At 37.5% G+C, this 20,444-nt stretch overlaps 1 protein-coding gene across 1 annotated transcript; it reads right to left on the bottom strand.

The window, feature by feature from the left end:
• Window positions 1–511: 511 nt before the first annotated feature.
• On the bottom strand, window positions 512–19,579 carry LOC111684479 (protein purity of essence). The gene is made up of 10 exons (XM_023446655.2): window positions 19,437–19,579; window positions 19,141–19,235; window positions 18,074–18,567; window positions 15,850–17,998; window positions 15,271–15,783; window positions 8,339–14,756; window positions 8,071–8,275; window positions 7,267–8,001; window positions 995–6,824; window positions 512–918 (listed from the first exon to the last, which is right to left on the bottom strand). The coding sequence occupies exons 1-10, from the start codon at window positions 19,556–19,558 to the stop codon at window positions 812–814; spliced, it is 16,668 nt and encodes a 5,555-aa protein (XP_023302423.2). The 5' UTR covers window positions 19,559–19,579; the 3' UTR covers window positions 512–811.
• Between the last annotated feature and the right edge of the window lie 865 nt (window positions 19,580–20,444).

Raw genomic sequence — 20,444 nt, 5'->3', positions numbered from 1 at the left:
TAGACCATTCTATAGTCCAGACTATAGACCATTCTATAGTCCAGACTATAGACCATTTTATAATCCAGACTATAGACTATTCTATAGTCCAGACTATAGACCATTCTATAGTCCAGACTATAGACCATTTTATAGTCCAGACTATAGACCATTTTATAGTCCAGACTATAGACCATTTTATAGTCCAGTCTATAGTCTAGACTATAGACCATTCTATAGTCAGACTATACACCATTCTATAATCCAGACTAAGCTATAGATACATTACTCAATAGTCTAGACTGTAGACTATACTATAATCCGAGTTATAGACTATTTTACCGTCTAGACTTTAGACTATTTTAGTAGACTGTTCATTTTTAGAGACTATAGAATATTCTGTTGTCAAGATTATAGACCATTCTATAGACCACACTATAGATCATTCTATAATTTAGATTCTTGACTATTGTATAGTCCGGTTTAGTCAATACACTCTATTTTATAGAGCCTACAGAAATAATAAAAACAATTTTTTTTTTATATATGCGAACAAATAATTTATTGAATAATGGTGCTTGGTTAGTGAACAAACTACAATATTACTTTTTTTCAAATATTAAGCTTTTTGATTATATAATATTTAAGTGTTAGTGATGGTGAACAATAGCAATGCATTAATTAAGGTTTAATAATATATTTATGTATTTTGAAATTCATTTATTTAATTTTCTTTTTATATAATAATTTTATAAAGTGTAATTAATATATCGTGTTCGTATTCTTGACTTCGTTCATTTCTCTGGTATTCATAAGCATTCTGTATTGGCTGTTAATTAGCAGACGATGAAGACGATGAGGAAGCGGGTACCGATGTGGGTAATGTTTGCAACACTTCTTCAATAAACGATTGTGGATTTTCAATGTCACCAAAGAGACCTGTTGTTTGTTGGATAAACAAAATAAAAAAAGTTAAAACAAAAAGTTTATTAATCACAAGTTGTGGTTGACTTACCGGCTACATCACAAAATTCTTCAAAGGATGTACAGGGCAAAAAGTCATCGGTAAAGGTTTCCAAAATTGAGTCGGTATGTTTTAACATAGTCTCATCGTTTTTCCTAATGTAGTTGAATAGCGAAATGGACCAATCCTCCTCTTTAGGTGTGGCAACGCTCTTGAAGAGGGTGTTGTAAATGAGATCTAGAATGGCCCACATCATAAGGAAGGGTTTATAAACGCTATATTCCTTTTCTTTCCGATCGGCAGGTGATAGCAGAGCTTTGCATATAACCGAAGGAGATATATGACGGGCTTGTGCAACCGCTATAAGACGTTTCAAATGGGCTATACGATGTTTTTGCCAAGTTTCGTGAGAGTGTAGAGCCAATGATACGGTTAGCATGTAGAGAGGTCCTTCTACCTCATAAGCACTCTCTAGCCATTTCTCTGAGGCAGCTGCCGTGAGATAAGTAAGTAAAGTTTTACTATCGCGAGCGGCAGAGCGTGAAGAGAGCAATAGATAGACAGCATAGAAGAGTAGATAGGGCACAAAATGCATATTCGACTGCGGGCCACCGCCACCAGCATCTTCATGGAAACTGCGCTCCCAGGCAAAACGCATTAGCAACAATTTAAGATCGTGTATGCTGTTGGTGTAGGAAATGTCGCAGCGCTGAGTACTCTCCTGCATGTAACTGGCATGACGAGTCATACAGCCAGAGAAAGCGGCTTCGGATACGTCAGGACCCCAAAGTGGCAGCAAACCATTGCAACGTGTATTGGCATTTTGTAAACTGGCCCTTTCCCATTCATCACGTCCACGTGCAGATCTTATAGCTGAAGTATGACAATCCACATGAACCACATTAAAATGTGTGACCGTGGTATAACCTATAGTTTTGCGTGATTTCAGCTCAAACTCTTCAACATTGCAACGCTTGGTGAAGGTATAAATACCCAAGACTTTGGCGGGTTGACAAGCATAGCCTTCGCGGCAAATGAAACAAGTTAAACCGGTTTCATCACGTAGTTTCTCAATTTTTTGCAATATGGAACCCTTGGCTGTAACCTGACCCTTTTCATTGGTTCGCATGCCCAAAGCATCTAGTTGTTTCTCTCTAGTGGCCATGGCCAGACGTTTCTTTTCGGCGCGGGTAAAGTCTCGTACTTCTTGTACGCGTGCAGCAGTGGCCGTATCGGTGCATAAAGCCTCTAAAAGATTTTCAGCCAAACTGCCAACATGTTCATCGGATGACACCTGTTCCAAGCGGTGTATTATGGGTATAATATCCTTGCTTATAGCCAGCTGGGTAGCTTCATGTTTGGTAGCCAAGCCGGTAAGGAATCTTAAGATATACTTGAGAGAAGGACGTGAGATAAACTCCTTCAACTCATCGGAGTCGGTGCGCAACAGTGTGGGTTTTACACAGGGCGCATAACGTGTTATATAATCTATTGCCTTCTCCACTATACCCAAACCTACAATGTAATCCTTAAGGGTACCGCCAATGCAATTGTGTTCAATTTGATTGGTCAGCACACAGAACAATTCCAGCTTAAATTCTTCCTCTGCCGAGCGTTCTGCATCGAATTTATCAAAATCTAAAATGTCTTTGAAATAGAAACACAACAAAGCCATTTTAACTTCATTGCCATAGACTAGTGCAGCCAAAACACGTATAAGATGTCTAAGCACCGAAGAATTATTGCGCACATTTGAGCATTCGGTGCAGGAGATAAGAGCTGTTACATATTCGGGACCACCAAATGTTAAAGAGAATTGCAGGAAGGAATCTAAGGTATCACTGGCTGCCTTCGATAATATAGTTTCCATTATCTCCAGTAATTGTTCGGTAACAGATGATTGCAAAGAATCCGACTCGGATTGTAGGCACATTTGCAAAACTTTCAACAAAGTATTAATGGCACCCAATTCCGGTTGACACAACACCTCTTGACAGCGTCGCACCTTAACGCATATTAAGAAGAGTTTCAAAAGTACTTGAATCAATTCACGTGAACGGGTTATGTTTTGTAGACTGCCTATGCGATCCAGCATAACCTTGAGACCATTACAATCGGCCAGAACATTGGCGAGACGATAGAGCTGTTCGGTATCGACCTCTTCTTGTGATTTATTATTTAAAGTCTCCACAAATTCTTCGGTGGCATCACCTAAAAGACCTCGCATACGATAAACAATACGCATGGCATCTCTTTCGCCACCCTCTGCCAACCAAATCTTCTTGTAGACATCTTTCACGGGCAAATCTAAGCTAATTATTTTGTTGTTGACCAGCAATTCCATGCCATTGTCATCTTCCAACAACGCTATCAATTCACAGTCTGTGCATATTTTATTTTTTATATCACGCATAAGAGGGCCCAAACCCTGTTCGGTAGAGGGATAGGGATTGCCCAACATACGGCCCTGCAAAAAGTCCTCTTGTTGTGGATCCTTTTCCAGGGTCATAAAGAATTCAGATTCATCATTTTCCTCCGGATGTATTATGGAATACAAACGTTCGAATATAAAGACTGGAGTTTTTATATCCTTCATGGGTGTCTTTTCCACAGTGTCTATTAAGATTTCCATAAAGGCTCTTGTTTCTTCCTCAGTACCGCTAGTCATTTCCTCCAACATTTCCAGAAGTTTTTCCTGGGCATCATCGATTAAACGAGTTCTTTGCACTACCAATTTACGCAATGACAAATATCCTTCCAAAACTGGTCCCAATAGGCGTGTTTTGTACACCTGTCTTATTTGGGGATTTTCCAAGAAGAGAGCCAAAAGTTCCACAAATTGTCTTAAAGCATAACCTTGTGAAAGATCAGACGAGAGTGTAGTTTCTTCCAGGCGATGTATTTTCTTAATTTCATCTGTTAACAATTGAGAAATTTCTATGAGCACTCCTTTTAGGGCCAAGTATTGGCGCCAAGGTGTATCGATAGCCAAGAGACGGTAGAGCGAAAGGAAATCTGTGCTAGCCTCGCCAGCTTCACCAACATATTTCAAGAAGGAGGTAAGTAAATTCAAAATCTCTCGCTTTCTATCATGTGTCCTGCTGAGCACAGTGATAAGAGTACACACCAAAGGCCGGCGGAATCTTGAATTGTTGTTGAATAGTATGGGCTGCAGCCAAGTGGCTGTTAGATGTAGTGGTTTCAAAGGTTTACCATCATTTAGTACCTTCAAACGCCATCTTTGACCATATTTCTCTTGCAAATACTTCTTTCTCGACTGCTTCTTACGCGCTTCCCTTGTTTCAGCCGTTTGCGCAGAGGCTGGTGGCGTGTTTGGAGGCTCTTGAGAGGTTTGTCTATCGGGTGGTTTATTGTTCATCATTTGTTGTTCGGAGGATTGCACAGATTGTAATACCGCTGCCAAAATGTTTTCATCTTGTAAAGAGTTTTGAGCCGCTGCTGCCACAAAAGCCTTATAACTCTTAGTTTGATCTTTGAACGTGTTGGCAGGCATACGCGATTTCCAGGCCCTAAATGAATGCTGAGGATCGTTATGTAGCCATTTTTGGAAATCAACACTCAAACCTTCTATACAATTGATAGAGGACAAGGCAGAAGGACTCAAGTCACGATTAAGTTTAGTCGAGGGTATGGTAGGCGATATTAGCTTTAACATGATGTGTAAACAAGGCTGTATAACCGAATAGGCGGGACCACGTGGACAACGACAGGTGTTTAGGAATAATTCAAAAACTATTTTAAGTTTTTGTTCCCAACAGAAATCGTCTTGTGATATTAAAACTCTTAACAGCTCCATTTCATGATAAATAGCTGAATCAATGTTGGAAAGAGGTATAGAACCCAAGAGAGCAGATTTCACTCTTTCATTTATAAGTTCCAGTAAATTCATACAGGCATTCTTATTGTTTTTGGTTAATAAAACCAATAGATTGCGTACTTCATCTTGTATTTGGGCTGTACCACGTCGTAGATTATGTTGAGCCAATTCTTCTACTAAACCTTGGCTGTACAACACCAAACGGCATTCATAATTCGAAGCCATGGCCCTCAATAAAGTTAAACACTGTTCGGTAGAGGCCAAAGCACAACCGTAACATTTATTGATATTAAAATTATCTCTTTTATCGGGTGTATGAGGCAAGTTCGTCTGATCCATTTGACTGCGATCATAGGCCACCAATTCACTGCGACAAGCTTTTACTTTCTGTACTATCTTGGACAATTCCTCGAAAGAAGAGCGAGATTCCACACAGTATTTCTGTGCTAAAAATTGTATGATTTTATTTACTTGAGATGTGCTGTGTATGGTGCCTAAGCTTTCGTCCATTAAACGATCCGAAGAACCATGTTCGGCATATTTCTGTAGCAATAATTCCAGCATTTGTTTATTAGCCAATAATTGGCGATAAATACGATCTGCCCTCTCCAAGGAGGAGTGTATAATCTGCACTGTCTTTGCTCTATCTTCAGCCGACTCTATAGGATCCACAGCACAGCAAACGCGTCCATAAATACTAAAATCAAATTTAGCATATTTGCAAAAACCACACGAATGACACAGGAAGGGATCTTTTTCATCATAATTAATAGCACGACATTTGTGGCATTGGAATACATTCTCACCGCAATTGCCACAGACACCAGGATATGAGGGTACAGCAGCACTGCAGCGTGGACATTGTAGATTTTCCGATGAACCCGTTACGGTTTCATAGAAATCAGCATATTCAATCATTAGGTTACAAGCTGTTATGGGTAAAGGAAAATCGACCTTCACCTCGGTTTGTCCTGACTGCAAAGTAACTGTTCTAGCCTTATGCCACATAGCAGGTTTGTTTTTCAATTCCACCACCGCTTGGACCGTGCGATTGTTATAATATATATTAATAGTTCTCACCATTTTGGTGCGTTTTAGGTCAGCAATGCGCACTAACAATTTGGAAATGGTGTGACATTGCACCAGTTTTACAATCATGGTGCATGTGGTAAATTTCGTATCCGTTTTAATGGTGGGCAATTTAATATTGGCCATGGGCACCTCAGGATTATTGCAAACCAAACAGGGTTCTGATTCCAAATAATAACCATTCATTTGTAAGATCTGTTCTAAAGCCGTATAAATCGAAGCATTTGGATGTTTGCTTAACAAATCATTTTGTTGTCTTAACACCTCCACCGCTTTTTCAGTAAACTCGGGCAGACGGTCAGTTATGGTGTTGGTACTAAGGGTTAGATAACCCAAAATATCTACAAATTGTGCCGTCCTGCGACCAAATTGTGGCACTAAAGGCCACATATTCCACAAAATGCTAATTAATTTTTCCTTTTGCCTATCATTGGCATAATCATAAATGGCATAAATTAATGAATGAGCTTGCCATCTTATGGATGTGATATTAGTTTCCAACAAAAAGATACGCACAAATTTATTTAACAAAGTATCAGAGACAAAACGGAATATCTGATGAACAAATGTTGTACAGTGAGTAGGATCGAATTTCGAATCGAAAGACATTTCAATTTCTTCTGATTTATCACGATCTGAACGCATTTTTGAACCCGAGGCTGTCGATGACAAACCATTTGCTGTTTCTGATTGTTGTTGTTGCTTAACAGCTTGTATATTATTGCAGAGGGCTGCTTGTAAAAGTTGTAATATTATGGGTGAAACACCATCATCTAGTTGATAGCAGGCAATTTCAATGAGGACTGGTATGACATCTTCGTGAATGAGACAGAATTTTTGCCAATTTCCAGTGCGTATTTGACTTATTTCCTGACATGTTCTAAGATGTTCGGTAAACTCGACGAGTGAATCGTAACTTAGAATGGGTATAGACTGATTTGTTAAGACCATATTCTGTGAGGATTTCGAGTAGAAATGAAGAACAAATTTTAATTGTTATTAAAAAATCAACATTAGATCTGTTTACTAACTAAAATCTATCTACCTATCTATCTATCTATCTATCTATCTATCTATCTATCTATCTATCTATCTATCTATCTATCTATCTATCTATCTATCTCTCTATCTATCTATCTATCTATCTATCTATCTATCTATCTATCTATCTATCTATCTATCTATCTATCTATCTATCTATCTATCTATCTATCTATCTATCTATCTATCTATCTATCTACAAGTCTACCTACGACGAATTGCTTTAAAATCGAAATTTTCAATGATTTAAATAAGTTACATAATTATTTAACTCTCTCTCTCTTTCTTTATCTCGGAAAATTAAATAAACAACGTACAGATCTATTAAAAAAGTATATTCAAATTTCATACTTACAACTGTACTGTAAAGATTGCACAAATTTTTGGCATAGTTAAAGTGTACATCCAACGAATGACCATCACGGAACATACGGAATTTCTCCTTGTTGCCGCAGATATACATTAACAGCTTACGTACTTGTCTTCGCAGTAAAGCATTCAAATTAAGCATCATATATTCGCACAATGTGTAGGTCATGTTTTCGCAATAATCGTGATACCAATCATAGGTGCCAGGATGGGTGGCAGATAGACGTAAAATTTGATATGGTAAACGTACAGATATTTCAGTTAATAGAGCATCATACGATTCAAATATATCGGGATAATTTTTAAGATAATTATGTGGTATTAGTGTAGACAAATCCGGTTTAGGACCATAGCGTACTGGTTTTAAAAGACTATTTTGCGAAGGTGTAACTGCAGAACCAGTAACCACCGGGGTGCTGGCATTATTACCCGGTCCACTGGCAATAGCACTTACAACACCACTTGGCAAATTGTTGGCATTTTCATTTGAGACACGCTTCCAGTGTTGCTGCAATGATTCCATTACTACCAAACAGAAAGTAAATGCACCATTGTTGCTCATTATACTGGCTGTAGTACTGGCAACGAATGAAGCATTATCTTTGAATTGATGAGGGGGTGAAGTGGTGCCAGCTTGTTTTGATTTAGTTTTACCCATAAGAACACCAAATAGGGAGAGTAACGCTAGACGTACTTCATTCTTTTGACTTTTGTCTTTCATCTGAAAAGTGGTTTAATATAAGCAAATTTGGAAGGATTATCGTATGTTATTTATAATATATGTACATACCTTAGATGCTGTAGGTATAGAATCCATTTCAACATAATCCACTAAGGCTGTTAATAGATCATTGAGTATCTTTTGATCACGTTCATTGTTGCCATTCAAGTCGGTCGTCAACATGAGTATAACTTGTATTAATGGTATGGCTTGCAAACCATTACAGTCATCCAGTGTGTTGATATTTGAGATAATACTTTCCAAAATAGCAATTCTGTAAAAAAGAATTCATCAGACAAGTTTTTAGATTTTTTTTGGGAAATTATAGGTAATATACCTTAAGTCATGCAATTTGGCTAATTTCTCATCATCGGTAGCATCATTTTCTTCCGTATCATTACTGTGGCTGGCTTCCAATGCAGCACGACTTGTGGTAGGCATTTCAGCAATAACTGCGCTAGATAGTGAGCCACCAACAGCACCTTTTACCACACTACTGCCGCTAGCTAAACTAACACCGCTGGCACGAGGTGGTGAGGCAGTAGCGCCACCATCACCATAGGTACTGCTACGTCCTGAAGTTCCTCCAATTGATTCAACGCCACTACCTCCACTTTCCGAACCACCACTACCCACCGGTTCGGCGGGAGAGGTGCGCAGTGTTGAACCATCGGTAGCAACATTAGAACCTTCATCATCAGAGCCAGCTGCGGAGGAAGCAGCAATGCCTCCACCTACACCACCGGCACTACCAACAACAGCAGCGCTACCACCAGGTGCGTTTACACCTTGTAATTGTTGTTGTGCATGTTGCAATTGAGCAGCAGCATTACGCATACCTTGAAGATTTGAAAGACCCTGTTGCAAATGTTGTAAACCAGGCTCACCGCCGGGAGCATCATGTTGCTGTAGACTTAATGCTATAGCAATATCCATAATAGCTTCATCATCAGCATCTTGTTGTAAGCCGAGTAGTTGTGGAAAACCACTGCCCATAAATGCCTCTAAGGGATCGACCATAACATTGGGATCATTAGCTGCAGCGCCTGCACCAGCTACATATTCTGAGCTACTACTGCGTTGCACCGAAGAGGGCGGCGATGATGAACCGCCACCAACTGCTGCCACCGCAGAATTAACTATACCGGCCGCCTCATCTAAAGCATCATCTTCATTGCTGGGCACTGAAGCAACTACAGGTCGACTTACCGATGTTGTGGTCGATAATGCTGGTGGTGTGGGTGTTGAACAAACTGGTGGTGTTATTATAGCCACTTTACGTCTCTTGGCTCTGGGACTTAACCTTAAAATGATGGCTTCTTTAGCACTATGTGATATAACACTGGATTCATTCTTTAGCAAAGCTATAAACATTAAAGTAACACGTTCCACTTGACTTATATCGGCCAAAGCAAAAGCATGCATTATTTCCACTAAACAATGGACAATAGTTTCGGTATGTGAGAGACCTTGTCTGACGATCGATGTTGGTTCATCAATTTCGGGTGTAATTTCGTATAGTTTTTCTACAAATTCCATTAAATCGGAAATAATTTCGAATTTATTGTCGAGACATATTTTCGTAAGACTCTGTGGTCTGGCAGTGGCGATAGCGCGTACCATTAGAACCAAGCGGTAAAAGGCTTCGGGATCAATATCCCGCAAGCTTTCGCGAGAGTCAAGTTTTGTTTTTAAAGTCTGTAATTCATTATAGACATAAACTAACATTTCATAATCTTTGTAGTTGTGATAGGCTTGGCGGTTGCCAAACAATGTGGCCAAAACGTAGCGAGATTGGACTTGCACTTGATTAGCTGTTGGTAACAGTAACAATGACGTTGCTGTCTTAGTTGCTTTTTGTTTAATAGCTGCTGGGAGTACAGCACTATTTCCTTGACCCAAAAGACTGAGAGAACAATCAAGTACTTCGAGTAAAATAGTCACCATTTTATCGAGTTGCGTTATGGAGTTATAACCCTCATAGGTGGTCGTTGAAGATCCCATTGCACCATAATTAGCGGTTGTGTTGGTGCCATTGGCGGTAGCATTTGTTGTGGTTTGACCGCCTGCCACTTCATCGGTATCATCTGGCCAGCCTACCAAATCTTTAGATTTACCATAAACTTCTATGGAATCCAGCATGCTGACATTTTCAGGATCACGTGATTTACCGAATACAACTTTCAAGCACTTATCCGATTGCAATATTTCCTCACGGGTCAATGGTATATCAAACCAGCGAGCACGACGCACAGGTGTAGGTATGGTTCTGCCCAAAATTGTAACACTTTGGGGAGTACGATGAGGATCTTGTGTGCCTAGTAAGACACGTATTCCCACAATTACCATATTGGGATCATTATTGTAGACCTCCAAGGTAAATCCCGTGCTTTTGGTGGAGGCCACAAACATGCCGTTATTGGAGAAGAGTCGTGATTTTAGTTTTTGTTTGTTATAGATCTGCAACAAATCGTTACCACCAAAGTCTACATCTTGTAACATGGTGCAATGTTCAAAGAAATCTATAGGGAAATTGGGATTGCCATTGGGTCCTATGGTTTTCTGTTGATGACTTGATTTACGTTTAGATTTCTTGGCATTATTGCCCGAACAAGGTGTTCGATTACTTAAGCTGGAGGTGTACAATTGATTGCTGAGCGGCTGTACTTGAGGCGATAACCAAAATGATGTCGATTCCTGATGAGCAGTGAAAATTCTCAAACTACCATCCTCGCAAAGCAATATAAGGGTAGTTTTCTCCACACCCGCCACAGTATGACGTATGGCCACCATGTCCATTATGCGTGATTTTGAAGATTGTGCTTTTATTTCTTGCATGATAATGCGATCGGGTGTAAACATGAATATAACTGGATTATTGGATGTGTGCATCATGGCACATATCAAACCAGGATGGCCGGGTATTTCAGTCCATTGACACAATGGTTGGGGCGGACCTTTAGAAGAATTCTTGGAGGCTGGTGACGTTTGTAAATGGGTAATAGATTTAACACCCTTGTTGACATCTGTTAAGGGAGCAACAAAACTTCTGCCCACCGAATAACTGAAGAACAGCATTTGTAAGATGTGTGAGTAGTAAATGGAGACTCCACCACCTCCTACTTGACCATTAACATCTCTGATTTGTATATGATTTAATTCTAGAGTATTAGTAACATAGAAATCACCATGTTTGGCCAAGGATTGGTCGTCTAATTTCTGGTAGTAGATATAACCTGAGGAGGCTATAATCAACATATAATAAACACCATCCTGATAGACAAAACAGCAGTCGCGTATTTTACCCACGGCTACTAAGAAGTAGTACTTGGGACTATAAGTATCTTCAGAGAGTTCATAGATTTTAACATTGTCCGCAGTGACCAAAGCTAACATAGTCTGTGAACCAGGCAACCAAAGGGCCTTTTTTATAAAATTGCCATTCTCCAATTGAGGAGTTAAAACTATGTGATCACTAGTGGCAGCCGTAGTTGTAAAGGTCAAAATATGACATTCCTTGAGACCACAAACAGCCAAGTAATCCTCGTTGGCAGGATTGGCGGTTAGAGATAAAACCGTACACGGTATGGGAGCCGATGATAGTTGAGTCAAAGTTAGTTTCCGTTTAGCAGCATCAGCCTGTTTAAGTAGCGCAGACAATTGTAAAATGGTGACTTTGCCTTTCTCATGAGATACCGCCAAGTGTTGGCGCTTGCCATGTGGTGAGGATAGACAACATAGGGCTACTCTTCGTACTAGACCTGAAGACAATAGCTGTTTAATAGTTTGTCCTTGATCGCCGGAATAACTCATGCGCACATTTTCAAAGGCTCCTTCTTGAGAGCCCAATGTTGGCTGCATTAATTGATCAGTATGTTGGAAAGTTTGTTCACCCATGTGTAGACGCAATAAGGCAGCCTTTGCTCTCTTATGACAGCCCACTATAGAGAAGAGATCGCAATTTTCCTTAATGGCAGGCATTAGTACATCAAAGAAATCGAGTATACATTTTACAATCACTGTCCATTGTTCGGCATTTTGTAGATTTTCTTTGGACGATTCCAAAAGTTTTGATAACAATGATATACGCTCATTGGTTAGAGAAGTGGATGTCAAGAAATTAGATCCAGCTCCGGGAGTGTTGGATGCCCCGAAGCCGGCATTACTGCTGTGGCCTTGTTGCTGTGTTGTTAAACAACTCTGGGTAGGAGGTGTTTGTGAACGTTTTGATTGTGACAAACTTGAAGAATTATTATAGTTCCCGGAAGAGGATGAGTATTCATTTTGTTGCCTAGACTCTAAGCCTGAGAGACCGGTAGCTAAACGTCTACGCAAAGCTTGACAGGTGTTATCCTCTTTAGCTCCACAATCACAAAAGAAATTGCCGTATTTAGCATAACTGACATCATGACCTTTATGACAAACTCGGGCACATACAGAACAAACGCCCACAGTGTTTACCATGTTACAGGTATGGCAGTGATACCAGTGTTGATTCATAAATTCCTTTTGAGTCAATGAAAAAGTGCATAATTTATTGTTAAGGCTATCCTCGTCGGAATCTTCTACGAACGAGTCTTCATCGCCCTGTTGATCATTGGCCAAATCATCCATTAGATCTTCTAGATCCGTTTGTATATCATCATCCCAGGGAGGTTGCTGTTGATATTTACTGCCGCGATAGCCTAGACTTTGTAGCAATTCGTGCAGATACCTCAAGAGGGCATTTATATTTTCCAGTAGAGTTGAGGGCATTATTAGGGAACACGTAAGAGTCTGAGCTTTTTCTAGTACTTGGAATTTTGTAATTTCCAACCACATAATGGTGGCATTAAAAAGGGTAGAATGTCCTTTTCCCTGGGCACAATCGGCCAAGCAGATCATGATTTGTAAAATGTCAGAGAAATCATTAGTTTCTTGGGGAGAGGGTGTAATAAGAGATTGACCCAGTTGTAGCAGGGATTGGAAAAGTAGCATGGCTACTCCATTGGGGCCACCTTTACCATCTTGCACTATGTATTTAATGACATTTAATAATAAACAGCCATTACGTTCTGATTGCTGTTGTTGGGCCAATTGATCGTCTTGTGTTGACATGGGTTCAGATTGGTTTGTTGCCATAAAACTATTACCAGGAGTTGGTGGCTGAGGCCATAAACTTAAGGATTGTACAGTCTGAAGGCTGCTTTGTTGAGCTGCTGGTTGTGTAGCATTCCCAGTAGCATTATCATCGTCTATATCCATTGCTTCGGCATTATCCAAGGCCGAGGATTGATTACCCAATTGTTCAGATAAACTGGGTATCGCTGAATTGGTGGCCATATTTGTGGGTGTCTGGGCATTGCTGGACGGAGTGCTAGATGTAGTTGCTGGCGCTCCCGTTCCTGTGGTAGTAGGCAATTTTTCAATTTGTGTGTCCAACTGTTGTGAAGAACTTTGGGCGCTCTGTGGTCCATAAATAATATGAGTCAACCATGATTTTATGCGCTGCTGTTCTATATTAGATAATTCTGCAAAACATTGTATTAATTCCTCTTGTGGGAAGAGTGAATCTGGTTGTTGGGCTGTTTGGAATAATTTCTCTATAAATTGTAACAATTTTTGAGCATACAACATGGAAAGATTTGTTCCGGTAAACGACAGCAACAAATCTACTAAGCTGGGTGTCTTAGCTGCTGTATTGTCCTCATTGATTTTTTGTGTAAAGAATTGTCTAATGGCCTTCACTCCCATGGGTTTTTCTAACATTTGAGTCATTGATTTTAAAACTGCAAATAATAATGACTCATTGAAGATAACACTTTGATTGGTAGAAGCTGAGGGATTTCTCATTTCTTCAGCATATTCCATTAAGAAACGATAATGATACTTCAGTATATACTTATAGGACATTAATTGTTGTTGATCTTGTGCTTGTTCCACTCCTTTCATTAGAGTTTGCCAGCAGCATTCACTAATGTCATACACATATTCCATACGTGCATCCATTATAGTTTCAATAATAATGGGTTTTAGTAAATTTTCAACAAATGTTATACAAGCAGCATCTTGTTGACTGGAGTTCAGTAGTAAATTCATTAAACTAAATAAACTTTTCAGACAATGCTTGAAAGAATTCAAAGTGGAATAGTAGTTGTCATGAGTCAATTCTTTTATGTGGGCTTCGATAACCGATAAAGTGTATTCCTCCACCGGATATTGTTGTGTGTTGTTGGCATTGCTTAAAAGACTCTCTGATACCGGTAAGAATTCAGTCCAATCTCCGGTTATTACCTCCTTATTTTTATTATCTAATAATTTTAAAAATTGTTCACTTAACTCCGAGCAATAGGAATTTTTCGAATTCACAATACATAAAATACACTCTAGTATATTGTCTGGTGTTGTATTGGCCAAGGGTAATATTTGTACCATTTTATGTCTAATTATATCTCTCAAGATGTGGAAGGTGTTTACAAGCATTTGCAGCAGTTCCTTGCTCGATTGTTGTCTTTCATGTAGAGCCGCAGAATTGTTACCATAATCACCTTTTTGTTCGTTACTATCGAAAGCGGTTGTTGCGTACGATTCATCATTATTTGCTGAACCCCCAGCTGATATGGGAGAATTTGCAGAAGTAGTAGGACTTGCAGCTGTAGCACCACTAGATGCTGAAGCTCTTCGGGGTTTTATACCCTCTTTTTCCGCCCAGGCTATAGCATGCATATGCGAGAGCAACGCATCTAATAGTACAATGTATGATAGGGGAGGATTTGCTGTAAAAAGAGTAAGTAAGTAAGTAAGTAAGCAAGTAAGTAAGTAAGGGTTTCTTACTAGTCGGTTAAACTAGGCTTAACTTGGTGTTAGATTAAACTCGGATCAAAATTAGACGGACTTTTTGTTATGGATTTAAGATCAGTTAACTTTGTTGGAATTGCCAACTTTTCAGTCAAAAACATAAACAATGAACAGCTGTTTCTCGCAAATATGACTTTTGTAAAATGAAAAATAAGGGACAAAATTAAAACTTTAGACTAAAATATCTCGAACACTTTTAATTCAATCTATAGATTTATGCGATGCAACTTAGCTTTATCCTTACTTAGTCCATAAGACTTTTTCCTCATTTTATTGGTCTGTTTTGTTAAAAAACTAAAACTGTATAATCATTGGACACAAAGATCTTTAAGTTCTATTCAATTTAAATTCTATTAAGATGTGGGTTTTTTTTGGGATTTTTTGTTTCGTCCATCTTTAATAAAAAATTGAGCAAATTAAAATAAAACTTACTCTTATTAATATGCTCATTACAGGCCTCAATACCCATAATGGTCTGCTTCAAACTGAAACGTATATCACTGACACGATCCGATATATTATTCCACAAAGTTTCGGCAAATTGTGTATACATGCCCTGTTTAATTAAACTATTGACAATCAAATAGTGTGATGTGGGACAACGTATAGACCAAATAAGTGAATGTAAATTGGGTACTTTATCCAATTGTAATTGTTCCACATGTGTTGTAGAAGGTGGTAAGCCCAGTAATAATTTCGAACAGATACCAAAGCAATAACGTATGGCGCAAAGAGTATGAGTACTATCGCGAGAATGCCATGATAAGGTCATGTCCGTAATGCTTAGAATATCAATAAGAGCATCCACCAGTAGTGGATACTTGAGTTTATCTGGTGTACATAAGATAAAATTCCAAGCTAAACCGTCCAATTTGAAATCTTGAACAGCAGAAGATGAGCCAGAATCATTGACAATAGTTAGATAATAGAAAGTGGGTCGTATATCTGGAAAAAATAAAAAAGATTTATTAATTTTATGGAATGACTAAGTATATATTATAATTTACTTACTTGACATACAATTTTTACGAAACTCATCTTCTATATCTTTGCGACAAAATGATGTAAGTTTGGTTTTATTATTAAGTAAATCCGATATCTTTTGATTTTCATGCATGGTACTTATGCTAAACAGATTCCAACGCACTTGATCCAATAGTTCGGGTGGGGCATTATACAAATGTTTCATTAAATATTCCAAAAACAATAACAGACGCGATAATAACATCATTTGACTGTTACGTATAGGTTTCTCGGCGGATAAATCACGACATACTTCTGCACAACGTATAACACCACCAGCTGTTAGCAAAAGTATAGATTTCTTTTGCATGAGATTTAACGAATGATAGAGGAATAATAACAATTGAGCATGTTCCATATTTAGGTCTTCGTAATCCACATTAGTGGGAGGATTTGTTGATGAAGTACCACAGACTCCCTCCACTAGAGTGTTTATCAGACGATGCCAAACCGAGAGACAGGCAGCTTCCTTCTCCTGTGTGGGTTTAAGCAACAAGATTTGCACCAAAACTGAAAGTGTGCTGGGATAAACTTGTAAAGGCCAAGTATTGGTATCCGACGACCAGGGTGACACGCCCAAATGTTGCAAAAGATTAGATTGCAATGATTCACTTAAAAGAGAGGCAGATATCAAATTATGCAAATAACGTCCTACAGCACCTGAAAATCTTATCATAGCCGATTGCCATTTATTGCAAGGTGCTGCTTCTGTTTCTCCTCTTGCCGAATCACGATCTAAATCTTTTAATATATTAGCCATTAATAGCATTTGTTGATCAGATAAACCAGCCTTAACATAACGCTGTAAATACGAATGTTTTTGTGAGAAAAACTGATCCATAAAAGAGAAAATCTGCGCAGCCAAATCCAAATATTCGTGAGGTTCATCTAGAGCTGGCACTAAATTAGATTTTTGTGCTTCATTATTACGCTCTGAAGCTTCGGCTGAATTATTATCTTCATTTGACTCGGGCTGTAGAGTTTCTTTAAACCAATGACCCAAATAACTTTCACTATCATCTTCTTCGGAATTGTCCGAACAGGAGAGAGTATCATTGAAATAGGTTGTTGAATCAGAATAGCTGATAGGTTCACATTCTGTGCGATCTTTAGCATTAGAACGTTTCAAGTTACAGGCTTTACGATAGGTCACTGTGGCCAAGAAGGTAAATAGTTGATGTAGGGTGGCTGTATTCAAAACTCGCATTACTCTTTGAAGTGTTGAGTAGTTTTCCAAAACATCGAAATTTGCTGGTTCCGGCAATGTGGTTGCCTGTCCACCTGTTGCTGGTGGCATATCCAAGGATGAAGTTGTTTCAATTTTTAAATCTTCTATAAGTTCCGTCAAAAGTTTAATGCAGTGATTGGCTATAGCAGCATTTAAGACACCAAAACCCTGTTGTACCTTAAATAGATTAACTCTAGCCGAAGCTGTGGGTGGAGTTGCTTGAAGATTATCGGAGGTTTTTGTTTTCGATTGTTTAATATCGTCTTTATTAAGCCCGACATTCGAACTCCCCGAAGCACCTAAAGCGCCTTGAATACCACTAACCAACAACCAGGCACCAAAGCACAAATGATTTTGATAAATATGTGAACGTGCAGAGTTCTTAAACATTAAACCTATAGTGGTATAAATTTCCAAAGCTTTATCCACTATAAAACGAGCATTTTCTTCATTATCATCCGCATCTTTGGCGGATGTTTGCGTAGAAGCCGAAGCAGTAGAGCCAGCTGCTGCCGACGAGGTTTGTTGTGTTTTGGTGCTACCGGTCGATGAAGACATATTTAAAACACTGCTGGCTATAGAAGTCAAAACTGCACAGTACAAAGCTGAAATGGCGCATTTTGATAACTTGGCTATACGACTGGGTGACAAAGGCTGTAAAATTGGTAAAGTCAAGGCTTGCGAAAGAATCGATATGTCCGTAACCATATGGGTTAAAGTATTTTTAATTTGTGTAGCTTCAACTTGTGTCAATGGTAGATACAAAGGTTTGCCAGCTAAATTTGCTATAGTCTCTTGGTATTTGAGACGATAACGTGCCAATATAGGTAACGAAGAGCAGACATCTAATATTAAGTCTGCACCATTTAGTGATTGTAAATATGAGATATTTGAAGCGGAGAACATTTCCTAAAGAAAAAAAATTGTTTTATACCTAAACAATTAAAAACTAAACTTAAACTAATCTTATATCAAAAAACTTACCGAACAATCTGTTTGTTCTTCGCTGAGCGGAGCCCATGTTATTTTACCCGCTTCTAAAGGTGCTGTCAATTGCTGTATAATTATTGAAGATAAATCTGAACGAGATCTTTTTATTTCCGATTTTGGTGAATCTTTATCGCTAGAATTGTTGCCTGTTCCAGCTGAACTACTAGCCGATACAATACTTTTAGTATTTTCAGGATATTTACTTGATTTCAATACGGATGCCACAATATTATAATCAAATTGTAAAGTATTTCCTCCTCCTGCAACACTGCTAAGGCCAGTTGTTGAAGCATTTGCATTGCTTGCATTTGCAGCTGTATTACTGCCATTTGTGGTTGTTTGTGTATTTGTCTTGCCTTCGCAAAGACTTTTTAAAGCCGGCAATAACCATTTGATTTCATAAACACTGACCTTACTCAAACGTAAGATAATAAAACGAATTAGAATGGCGCATGCCTCATGAATGTGTGGTACTTGTGTTTGAGATACTAAAAGAAAAATTATAATTTATTTATTTACAGACGAAAATTTTGAATATTTTTAAGAGACTTAAGGGTTTCCGCTCTAGAGCTGTTTTAAATTAAACGTTCTTATCTATGTATATATCATGATAGACCTAATTTTGCTAAAAATAGAAACATACTTTTCTACTCTATTTAGGCTTACTTAATTAATATTTTACATCTGTCATTCATGGATTAGGATTCCGGCATATTAATATATCATATGAAAGCCCTAAATGTTGTCTACAAAATTTGGTATGATTTAAGAGACCACCCACCTATTACCGCATAAAGCATATTATAACGTTTGATGAGTTGTAAGCAGCTGCTTTAAAGAATTAATATTTTAACTGTATGCAAAATTTCAACTACATATTACAAAATTCTTATACATTTTCCTATTGGGTACACAATGTGACATATTGCTCTAAAAATGTACTTGCAGAAATTACAAAAAAAAAAAAAAAAATCTCACATGAAACACCCTGTTATACAGAAAATTTTATTTTATTTTTTTGCAATACAGATGCAACTACATACATACATATGTATACTTACCAAGTTTGCATTGACTTAATTTTTCAGCAGCTAAAGCAGCAAAAGCCGTGTAAAACTGCAAATAATTATTTTCCTCATCAAAAAGTTCATTTTCACTGCAAGTAAATGAAAAAAATATCCCAAAGAAAAACTTTTAAACATCCATTTACACAATATTTGTCAAGAAAATGTTCATTTTCCTTTGTTCGGTCGCCATCTTTGATTTTTAAGGTGAGACAACACAAATTGCAAATTTTTTCATTTGCAATTTTCTCCGGAAGTAGATGGAATTTTTTGGAAATTCTTTTTGTACTTACCACCGGGTGATGGCCTTAATGATATTGAGAATTTCATTTTTATTTAAAACTCCATAACGATTGTTTAAAAGTGGTTTAACCACGGAACTCCAGTCCGTAGAACCACCACTATGAGCCGACATTTTTTCACTTATGACAGAGAAAATTAATTAGTCAGCGTTGTGAAATTCCGTATTAACAGCTGTATTTTCCAGGGTTTCAACTAAGCATATGAAATTTTTAAAACTTTTTTAAAAAATATTGAAATATTTTATTAATTTCTTAAAAAACTGAAGAAAAAAATAGTAATTTTTATTTCAAAATAGTTTAAGTTTAATATACAATTGTTATTTTGTTAAAAAAAACACTGAAATTTGTTTTTTAGGTATAAAAATTTCAAAGGAATTATTTATTTTGAAAATTATATGTCTAATTAATTGCAAAATGGTATATTTTACATATATTTAATTGAAATCGAAGAAAATTTTATTATTTTATTTTTTATCTGTTAAGTACTTTTTTCCAAAAGCAATTTAGGCTTTTATTTTACAACTTTGTAAGTTAGAATACTAAATTTTACAACTATGGTATGGTTTCAGCTGTTATTCATTTTGTTTTCATTTACCGGTTTATTGTTAAGTTTTGTTTTGCTCTTATAATTTGCTGTTTTTTATATATTCTTCTTTGTTGTTATTATATTTTCATTTTTGTTTTGTATCTTCCTTTTCGTAATAAAACAAGAACTGCTTTAATTTGGCATTTATAAGTGTTGTATGTTACATAGTTTTAATAAAAAACTAAATTTTTAATACGGAAAAAATTTTAAAGAAATTTTAAGAAGCATTCATGTAAAATTTAATTTCTATATTAATATAATTAAGTAATAAGTTATTTAAAGATTTTTACAATTATGGACTGATGAGGAAATAATTTCGATGAATAATTTGTGTACATACAAAACATATTAGTGTTAAAATTTAGACCCACTATGGTTATTTTTTTTAATGAATTGTGTTCGTTTTATTGATT

The sequence above is a fragment of the Lucilia cuprina genome, chromosome 2, assembly GCF_022045245.1.
Source record: "Lucilia cuprina isolate Lc7/37 chromosome 2, ASM2204524v1, whole genome shotgun sequence".
Taxonomy (NCBI): domain Eukaryota; kingdom Metazoa; phylum Arthropoda; class Insecta; order Diptera; family Calliphoridae; genus Lucilia; species Lucilia cuprina.
This window is presented reverse-complemented; position numbering and strand designations above follow the sequence as displayed.

Coding starts and splice junctions, on each gene's coding strand:
- LOC111684479 (XM_023446655.2), bottom strand. CDS start 19,558: ATGTCGGCTCATAGTGGTGGTTCTACGGACTGGAGTTCCGTGGTTAAA. Junction 19,236..19,436: donor ATTAAGGCCATCACCCGGTG/GTAAGTACAAAA, acceptor ATTTACTTGCAG/TGAAAATGAACTTTTTGATG. Junction 14,757..15,270: donor TAATGAGCATATTAATAAGA/GTAAGTTTTATT, acceptor CTCTTTTTACAG/CAAATCCTCCCCTATCATAC.